A 10,937-nucleotide genomic window follows, 5' to 3' on the forward strand; every position below is an offset into this window, starting at 1 on the left:
CCTACAATAATGTACAGTATTTGAAAAAGAATGTGTTTTTTGAACATTAAAGCATGTCAACATATTCTGTTACACCAAATACACAAAATAATGATCTTTAAAATAGCATCATATGACCCCTTTAAGTATTATTGCAATTTGAAACATTTTCAACAAACTTCATAATTTTAGAAGTGGCTCCAAAAATATCTTTCATGGGAAAAAAAAGGAGGGGATGATAATTAAATAGAAAAAAGTCTGTCTGTTGCTCAAAAGTGCTTTAATACATCAAAAGTATGTTCTTATACATTACCTAAACCATTTCTCATTTGTGTTGATTACATTGGTTGCGTTTCTGTAAAATATGTATATCTTTGATGCCTTTACTGTTCTTATCGCATAACATGCCTGATAAAAAAATGACACCAGTCTCTTTTTTGCACCTGCTCTTCTCCAGTTGGTGATAAAGTCCCAGCAGACATCCGACTGACCTCCATACGCTCTACTACTCTGAGAGTGGACCAGTCCATCCTGACGGGGGAATCTGTATCCATCCTGAAACACACAGACCCAGTGCCTGACCCCCGTGCCGTCAACCAGGATAAGAAAAACATGCTCTTTTCTGTAAGATTATCTGGAGTGATTGTTAGTTATCTGTCCATCTGCAGCTATTCTTTATGAATTTCAGGTTTTGTTTTTGTTACCTGTGGCGATCAGGCACTGGATTAAACGCAGCCAGATGTGGATGTGTATGATGGTTTGTGTACTGTAGTGGATTATGTCCGGCAGTCGAGTCTGTGTGTTGAATAAAACATCACTCATATTGTTTGCTCCCACATGGCTATAGACTGAGTCATCACGTCACACAGGCTTTGAACTCTCAGATGGATAATGACCAGAGAGAACCAGCCTCAAAGACTCCACCCACACACACACACACACACACACGCTAAAGCCTCCATTACTTCTGTCCCGCTGAGAAACTCTAATGGATGTCTGGCCATGTAAGGACAGGAACAAAAACAGTGACTTGGAGGACCCATCCAAAATGAAAAGCAAAACAATGAATGAAATGGGTTGCACTTTATTTTACAGTCCTGTTCCGCTTGTACATATTTATTATAACAATTATAATAACTGGGTAATAACTAGGTACTAACCCTGAACCAACCCCTAAATCTAACCTTAACCCATGAATTTAACTTATATTACCCAGTACTTTCTTGGGTAAGTACACTGTAAGTGCATGTACTGTAAAATAAAGTGTTACTATGATATGACTTTAAATATCACACATCTAGTCTCCAAAATTAACTTTTTGTCTCAGCGGACAATGGTAGGTGTTTAAAAAAGTACCTATGTAGTACCTACTAAGTGCTATGAAGCTGTATCATATATATATATATAGCATTTTTTTTATATACTGTATATGTATCAGTGGCGTGTGCCAGTCACTCTATTATTGCCACCTGCTACAAAAACACCTTGACGTGATGTTACTTTGTTCTTTATTATTTCATTTTGATAGCTTAAAGTCAGGAATATGTTGCCCCATAGATTTCTAAAGTTGGTACATTTTCAACTGAAGCAAAAGTTGAGGCAAAACGATACATTCTCTTTTAGTAGATCATTTGCACTGCTTAGATTTGATTTAAATTACTTGTCATTTATAAATTGCATTTTAAATAATGTATTATTATGTCAAAATTCCTGTCCAACTGGCCAATAACATTTTATTCATTTGTTCATTTTATTCAATTTCTTAATCCCTGATGTTAATCCATCCTGGAAATTCAATTACGCTCCTAATAATTACTCTGTCTGACAATTCATCTGATCCACATGTGAATGTGTGTTTGTGTAGGGGACGAACATTGCAGCAGGGCGAGCGATAGGTGTTGTAGTGGCCACAGGTGTGCACACAGAGATCGGGAAGATCAGAGATGAGATGGCAGCCACCGATCCAGAGAGAACCCCTCTGCAGCAGAAACTAGACCAGTTTGGAGAGCAACTCTCTAAGGTAGGAAACTCAATTATCTGTGCTCTCTCTTTTTTAGTTTTACCTTCACTCTATTGTTTGTTGAGTAATTATGCTCCTTGTATATGTTTTCTGTGCACATTATGGAAATTTTCTGTATGGATACGATGTGCAGTATAAAGCAGAGCACTGTGCTCAATGTGATTCTCCATTTCAAGTTTGATGAATGTACTGGAAGTGTGATTTTAATTTTTTTTCCTTGATTCATTAGTGGATTGAACTACCAAATTCCATGTTTAAACAAAATGTGATTAAAATGACAAAATAATCTTATTTATTTCTGAAATATGCAACATTTTAGCATATATTTAATCTTGCGTGTGCAGATGACTTTTAAAAAAACTAGTTAGCTCTTTAATATACTGTATACTGTGCAGTATATATTCCAAACGATTAAAAAATAACACACAAAATCTGTATCATATTCCATATTCTGCCGTTTGCATAATTTTGCTATTTCCTGCTATACTTGAACTCAGTTCACCTTGAGTTTTTTTTTAGAACATATCATTTGCACTGCAATGGTAATTTGCCATTTTTGTACCTCATTATTGTACCTCATTATTTGTACTATTTCAGTCCTTTTTGCACATTTTTGCTATTCATGAACTCACTGCACCTTTTATATTTATACACATTGCCATTTACACTATAATTGTCTCCTGCCATTTATACATCATCACTGTATCTGCACCCTCTCTCTTATTTTTGTTCTTTGTTATTTGCATTTAACTTATCTCTTACCATCTATACCTCATACCATATAACTGTATTTTATTGGCTGTGTACTTGTACTTTGCCCAATAACAATTAAAGTGAATGTATTCTAATCTAATCTAATCTAATCTAATCTAGTATTCCACTCCAAAAACAGCCTGTGCTAAATAAATGAACCAAAAAAGCCCATACAAATGTAAAAATACATTTACAGTATTTCATTGACTGATCCTCTCATTTGCTACATAACAGTTAGCATTCACTCTGCAGCAATTTGTCAGCATTATCGAGCTCCAGAGGTTGAATCAGAAGTAACTGTTTGAATGTGAGTCATTCTTTCTCTTTCTCTTTCTCTTTCTCTTTCTGTCTGAAGGTGATCACAGTGATCTGTGTGGCGGTTTGGGGTATTAACATCGGTCACTTCAGTGACCCAGTGCACGGAGGCAGCTGGCTGCGTGGAGCTGTGTACTACTTTAAGATCGCAGTGGCTCTGGCTGTAGCCGCCATCCCTGAGGGTGCGCAAATGTTAACCTATTTTTTATCTTTGCCATAGCCAAATTATTTAAATCTCCTTTTCTCAGGAATGCTGTATGTTGGGATCCAGATGTTTGAACACTTTTTGAATATTTTAGGATTTGGAAAAATGTAAAACGTAAGGAAAATGAAGAAAAAGATTAAACTTTTTTTGTTGTTATGGACCCTTTTCACATTCCCTGGTTCTCGGAAGTGGAAGTCGTCATAGTTGGGTAAACTTCTATAATGGTAAACAGCAACAAATACAATTAATATATAAAAATTATAATTTCTGTGTTCCCATTTACTCCATTTCTATGACTTTACAAAAGAGGAAAAAAATATTAAGAGAATAATTATGTTGGGCATATAAATTAAGTTTAGTAATATAGTGTTTTTGTTATTTATATATATATATATATATATATATATATATATATATATATATATATATATATATATATATTTAATATTTTAAAATAATTTTTTATCCAGTTTTAGTTATTTCAGTACATCAAGTTAAACTAGAAATGTTGCATTGGCAACAAGCTGAAATAAAATAAGTTTAGGTTTTTGTTAATATTATTTTTCTTTTATTTCAGTTAGTGCTTATTTTAATTTCAAGTAACACAACTGTGATTTATGGTTTTAGTTTTATTTAACTATAATAACCCTGACACAGCATTAGCATTAACTATTATTCTGTGGAATAACTGGAAACGCGTCATATCTGTGAAAAGGATCCATTGATCAAATTTGTGACATGATTATGTGAACTCTTTTGTACAAAAGGTCAGATGCATTTTGGATAATTCTTGTAACCATGAACATCAGGTTTTACTTTCAGCTTGAGTGCTGCTTTTATCAAAGCAAAAGATTTTAAAGATAGCAAATGCTAAAAAAAATTTATATTAACCTTTGCTGTTAAAATAACTTAGCCTATATTGAAATATTTCATAGTAAATTAGAAAAAAGTGCACAATAGAAACACACTGTTATAAAGCTTCCTGAAAATGTAATTTCATATACATAAGAATACAGCATTTCAATTTGATTTTCATAAAAAATGAAAGGATTTAGAGAAATGTTGTTTAATATCTCATTGTAAAATAGTACAATTTACTGTGCTTCACTCCTCTCCCTTTTCCCATAACTTACTCACTGATGTCTTTGTTCTTTCTCACAGGTCTTCCTGCTGTCATTACCACATGCCTGGCGCTTGGCACACGCCGCATGGCCCGCAAAAATGCTATAGTCCGTTCCCTCCCATCTGTAGAGACACTTGGCTGTACCTCCGTCATCTGCTCTGATAAAACAGGCACTCTTACAACCAACCAGATGTCTGTCTGCAGGGTGAGAGAGACTTGTGTCCAGAGCCACAGTTTTACTCTAATATTTAAGTAATACTTATAATAATAATTTCTAATAGTGTGTAATAATTCTAACAGATGCATTGTGGGATTTTATTATTCTCTGATAGCTAGAAGATTAATAACATGGAATGATGCTTGAAAACCACGGATCAAACTTACTAATCATGTGTGTGCATGCATGGCTGTGCATGTGTGTTTGTCTGGGTGCAGATGTTTATTGTGGACATCGTCTCAGGTGAGAGGTGTTTACTGAACGAATTTACAGTAACTGGATCTACTTACGCCCCTGAAGGAGAAGTGTGAGTTTATTTCACATCTAACTACACTCACATACACACACACACACACACATACACACACACTCACAGGAATCTCTTCTGAACTAACCTGTGGTTTGCCTAAACATTTATGTGATGTCTTTCTTAAGATTTTTTCTCTTTTCCTAATCGATCCCTTTTTCTCACACTACCTGTTTTCAGTCCTGAATTCTCTATTTGCAGTCCTCCTCCAATCCCTCCCATCCTCTTTTTGTCTCTGTTTCAGGTATAAGGACGGTGGAATGGTACGCTGCAGTCAGTATGAAGGGCTGGTGGAAATGGCCTCTATCTGTGCCCTGTGTAACGACTCTTCGCTGGATTACAACGAGGTGCGTGTGCACATCTACATATTCTCTCTGTCATGGTGAAGCTGTAGAGACCTCATTTTCTCTGTATTTCCTCTCAGAGTAAAGGTGTGTATGAGAAAGTGGGAGAAGCGACTGAGACGGCTCTCTGTTGTCTGGTGGAGAAGATGAACGTGTTTGACACAGACCTGAGAGGCCTCTCACCTGCTGAAAGAGCCACTGCCTGCTGTTCAGTGAGTGTTCATATAGTAATATGTTGGCCCACACTGAATCTCAACTCAGTGACAGCAGTATGATATGGTATATTACATGTAGAACTATTTTAACATAATTTTTCTAACTGTATTATTTATATTATTTTATATGATTATACATTTGTTTTATTAATGTATTATTATATTATTTTGAGTTTATTTACACAAATAAATATATAAATATTATATATATGCAAATATATGTATGATGTATAATTAATAAATATAAAACTATAACCTTTAGCTATATTATTAGTATTTTTATTTATGAATTATTTCATTATATGCTATTTGTCAGCTACTCTGGCACAACATATTTCATCACATTTCAAATGCACTTTAAAATATTATCTTTATTTTATATAGTTTATTTGTCAAGTGTAGATGAATGCACATTTTTGCATGATACATTTTTACAGAGAGTGAAAAGTTGCTTTTTTAATCTTTGTAAAACTTCACCCTCAAGGAGCTGAAAATACAACACTGGGTTTTTTTTCATCATCAGCAAAGAAAATTGGAAAAAAGTGCAGATTCTGTGTGGATCTAATAAATGGGTTATTTGGTGGCTTTTTTTTTTTTAACTGCTGCTTGTGAAATTACAGTCACTAATGATGAGTGAGTAGAATGTATTCCCTCCACCACTTCTCTGTCACACACATGCTTCTTCTCTCAGGTCATAAAGCAGTTAATGAGGAAAGAGCTGACTCTGGAGTTTTCTCGAGACAGGAAGTCCATGTCTGTTTTCTGCTCTCCAAACAAACTCACTCGCTCTGCTTCAGGTGCCAAGATGTTTGTCAAGGTCTGGTTTTCATCTTTCTTTAAAGCTTTCTCTTTTTCCATTCCTTTCATTTTGCATTTTTGTTGGAGGATCACTATATAACTGTAACTGTATCTTTAAACAAAATAGACTAATTCAAAAATAACCTATTTTAGCAAGAACAAATGCTTAAAAAAAGATTATATAACAAGTGGACATTCAGCAGCCAACATTTAAAATGTTATTGTGCCTTTTAAAGTGGAGCATCAGCTCAAAATTAGAGATGGGAATCTTTAGGAGTGTAACGAATGTGATTTCCAGTTCCACTTTACTTGGACATCTTTGTTCTATATATAATATTTCTGTATCTCTATTTTCAGCAGTGTCACATGATCCTGATCTTTCTAATACGCTGATTTGATCTGATTTTATCAATGTTGAAAACAGTTATGTAGCTTAATATTTTTGTGGAAATTGTGATGCGTTTTTTCTGGATTATTTGATGAATAGTTGAAAAGAACAGCATTTATAATCATAATTTTTTTGTAACATTAAAAATGCCTTTATTGTCACTTTTGACTTTTCTTAATCCCTTCTTAATATTAAGTGGTTCTCACGGTGTGAAATGTATCATTGCCCATCCATCTACAATTCTACATGCATTTTATCTCTTGATGTTATTTATGGATTTTAATTCCTATTACAACTATTAATTGGTTTTCGATTCTTGAACTTTATCCCTCACCTTCCTCACATTTCCGCATGCATTTTATCTCTTAATCCTGACTTCATAGGGGGCGCCAGAGAGTGTGCTGGAGCGTTGCCGCTGGATACGGGTAGGAGGTGGTACACGGGTACCGCTGACCTCTGACCTAAGGGAACAGCTCTTAAGCACAGTAAGAGAGTGGGGCTCGGGACGTGATACACTTCGCTGCCTTGCCATGGCAACTAGAGATTCACCCCCTGACCCTCGAACCCTGAACTTAGAGAACTCTGCAGCCTTCACAGAATATGAGGTGTGCAATTTTGTTGGGATAAATGATTTGAAATGCCGTGTGAAATGAAATGTATCATTGCCCATCCATCTACAATTCTACATGCATTTTATCTCTTGATGTTATTTATTATTTTAATTCCTATTACAACTATTAATTGGTTTTCGATTCTTGAACTTTATCCCTCACCTTCCTCACATTTCCGCATGCATTTTATCTCTTAATCCTGACTTCATAGGGGGCGCCAGAGAGTGTGCTGGAGCGTTGCCGCTGGATACGGGTAGGAGGTGGTACACGGGTACCGCTGACCTCTGACCTAAGGGAACAGCTCTTAAGCACAGTAAGAGAGTGGGGCTCGGGACGTGATACACTTCGCTGCCTTGCCATGGCAACTAGAGATTCACCCCCTGACCCTCGAACCCTGAACTTAGAGAACTCTGCAGCCTTCACAGAATATGAGGTGAGCAAGTTTGTGCGATAAATAATCTGAAATCATGAGAATAAGTTTAGGACAAATTAATATGAAATTAATTGTACATGAAGCAAAAAATATTAAAAAAATGTATATTTGAGTGTTATAACTTGAACACTCTTTTTCGTCTCTCACAGTCGGACTTGACATTCATAGGCTGTGTGGGAATGTTAGATCCACCCAGGAAGGAAGTGCTGAATGCAGTGCGTATGTGCAGACAGGCTGGTATACGGGTCATTATGATCACAGGTGGGTTAAACACACACGTAGAAGTGATTGTAAAGGGAAAGTTCACCCAAAAATGAAAATTCTGCCATCATTTACCTACCCTCATGTCATTCCAAACCAACAAGACTTTGGTTAATTTTGACTTGGAGTCGGCACCTATAGCCTCTTCCCGTCTTGTGAACCTTTCCCAATCATGCTCCCCCTCGCTCTCTCCCACTTTGCTTCCTGTCAACTAACTGTCCTATTAAAATAATGGCAAAAAATTGTGTTTTTGGATCTTCTGTTCTGAGTTTTGGTTACCTGGCCCTTTCAAAGGAGGGATAGAAACCTTCAGCTTTTATTAAAAATATCTTGTGTTTTGAAGATTAACCAAAGTCTTATGGGTTTGGAACAACGTTATGGCAGTGTTGGGGGTAATGCATTACAAGCAATGCTAGTTACGTGATTTAATTACCTTTTTCAGGTAACTCGTAGAGTAATGCATTACATTAAAAATATCTTGTGTTTTGAAGATTAACCAAAGTCTTATGGGTTTGGAACAACGTTATGGCAGTGTTGGGGGTAATGCATTACAAGCAATGCTAGTTAGGTGATTTAATTACCTTTTTCAGGTAACTCGTAGAGTAATGCATTACTTTTAAATTTAATTTACTTTGTTTTCCCATTTATTCACTGACACCTTTCCTGTCCCCATGCAGAGGCACTTCCTTCATCCTGAGGCTTATTAATTTAACTTTTGGTGTGAAAGGGCCTTTCCAATTGCCAAAAGTATAACTTTTATTTAATTGTATTATTTTATTTTATTTTATTGTTTAAAAAATAATAATAAACAAACCCAGCCCAGGTGACAAAAAGTAACGCAAAATCAATGTAATGCATTACTTTCAATAAAAAGTAACTACAATAAATAACACAGTTACTTTTTTATGGAGTAACGCAATATTGTAATGCATTACTTTTAAAAGTAACTTTCCCAACACTGCATGAAGGTGAATAAATGATGACATTTTTGGTTGAACTAACCCTTTAAATCTCAACGCTCAATCTCAGTGACAAATATAATTCAATCTCAGTGACAAATATAATTCCAGTCTATTATCTAATTGTGCCTGGGCAGGGTAAACACAAACAAATATGCAGGTGAATGTCAATCTAAGGTCTTCTTCCTGTGTTGGTTTGTCTAGGTGACAATAAGGGCACTGCCCTGTCTATCTGTCGCCGAGTGGGCATCATCACTGAGCAGGAGGAAGAGGAGGCTGAAGGTGGGCCGTTTGGCAGTGGCCTCACAGGACGGGAGTTTGATGAGCTGCCTCCCCACCTGCAGCGACAGGCCTGCCGCACCACCCGCTGTTTCGCCCGCGTCGAGCCAACGCACAAGAGCCGCATTGTAGAATATTTGCAAAGCCTCAGTGATATCACAGCGATGGTAAGTGTTACTAGACATATGAAAGTGCAAAAGTGCAAAAAACTTAAATTAATGAACGCTTGTGTTTTCTGTCCAGACAGGTGATGGTGTGAATGATGCCCCAGCTTTGAAAAAGGCTGAGATTGGCATTGCTATGGGCTCAGGCACGGCTGTGGCTAAATCTGCTTCAGAGATGATCTTGGCAGACGATAACTTTTCAACCATCGTAGCTGCAGTGGAGGAGGGCCGAGCCATTTACAACAACATGAAACAGTTCATCCGTTACCTCATTTCTTCTAACATTGGAGAGGTAGTCTGGTATGTACAAAAAAAATCACTGTAAAGCCATAGTCACACTATACTTTGAGCAAGCAAAATTTCTGCGGACACTGCAACAGTTGTAATATGACGTCACTCTCTGTGGCATCTTTTCAGAAAACATATCTAGAAGGCTGTGAAACACCTCCAAAATATGTGCCAAGGAAATCTTTCATCCTCACATAGGGGCGCATTAATGCACGGGCTTCAAGGGGCTGAAGACCAGGGGCCTACACTGGAAAGGGGGGCCATTGGCTGCAGGGAAATTATATTTTTTGAATACCGTATTGGCCCGAAAAGACGACCCCCCTTTTTCCAGATGTACCTTTTGGAAAAAGACTTTTTAAAAACCAAATCTTGTTTTTTCTCAGTAAAACACATTTTGTCTTCAATTATTTTCATATTGCATATTTTTCCTATTTTAATTTTTGTTTTGAAAGTATGGTAAAAACTGGTAAAATGTACCAACAATCACATTTTAAAAATACACACTTTTTGATATACCATTAAAAAAAAAAAAAAAAAATAGCCCATCTGAATTAGGACATTTAGGCTATCCATCTAATAGTAGCCTACCAAAATCTTATTAACAGTAGAAGTTAAATCTTACTGTAGTCTTCAAATCTGGGTACTGTCTTACATTTAAATTCACAAAGGGAGAGAGTATCTTTTAGGGCTGCATGATAAATCGCATGCGATATTTAAAGGAACACTCCACTATTTTTGAAAATAGGCTCATTTTCCAACTCCCCTAGAGTTAAACAGTTAGTTTTACCGTTTTCGAATCCATTCAGCCGATCTCGAGGTCTGGCGGTAGCACTTTTAGCTGTAGCTTAGCATAGATCATTGAATCTGATTAGACCGTTAGCATCTCGCTCAAAAATGACCAAAGAGTTTCTATATTTTTCCTATTTAAAACTTGACTCTTCTGTGGTTACATTGTGTACTAAGACCGACGGAAAATTAAAAGTTGCAATTTTCTTGGCCGATATGGCTAGGAACTATACTCTCATTCCGGCGTAATAATCAAGGAACTTTGCTGCCGTACCATGGGTGCAGCAGGCGCAATGATATTACGCAGCACCTAAAAATAGTCCCCAGCTAGGTAACTTCCAATGTGACCGGCACTAAGTTTGTGTAGCTGGTTATGTTGACGGAGGTTAGCCTATTTTCAGGCGCTGCGTAATATCATTGCCCCTGCTACACCCATGGTACGGCAGCAAAGTTCCTTGATTATTACGCCAGAATGAGAGTATAGTTCCTAGC

The 10,937-nt window shown here is 36.6% G+C and overlaps 1 protein-coding gene across 1 annotated transcript in view; it reads left to right on the plus strand.

Annotated features, from left to right (window-relative positions):
• The window catches only part of LOC107551445 (sarcoplasmic/endoplasmic reticulum calcium ATPase 2), a 27,137-nt gene that overhangs the window by 6,942 nt on the left and 9,258 nt on the right, over nt 1–10,937 (plus strand). The window contains exons 7-18 of the mRNA XM_016233051.1: nt 437–603; nt 1,844–1,999; nt 3,108–3,249; nt 4,434–4,600; nt 4,831–4,919; nt 5,164–5,266; nt 5,344–5,475; nt 6,170–6,295; nt 7,048–7,269; nt 7,858–7,969; nt 9,133–9,374; nt 9,451–9,671. Of these exons, the coding sequence (XP_016088537.1) occupies nt 437–603; nt 1,844–1,999; nt 3,108–3,249; nt 4,434–4,600; nt 4,831–4,919; nt 5,164–5,266; nt 5,344–5,475; nt 6,170–6,295; nt 7,048–7,269; nt 7,858–7,969; nt 9,133–9,374; nt 9,451–9,671 (1,879 nt within the window). The remainder of the gene's footprint in view (nt 1–436; nt 604–1,843; nt 2,000–3,107; nt 3,250–4,433; nt 4,601–4,830; nt 4,920–5,163; nt 5,267–5,343; nt 5,476–6,169; nt 6,296–7,047; nt 7,270–7,857; nt 7,970–9,132; nt 9,375–9,450; nt 9,672–10,937) is intronic.

Source organism: Sinocyclocheilus grahami, unplaced genomic scaffold (genome assembly GCF_001515645.1).
Source record: "Sinocyclocheilus grahami isolate Dianchi unplaced genomic scaffold, SAMN03320097.WGS_v1.1 scaffold17.1, whole genome shotgun sequence".
Lineage (NCBI taxonomy): Eukaryota > Metazoa > Chordata > Actinopteri > Cypriniformes > Cyprinidae > Sinocyclocheilus > Sinocyclocheilus grahami.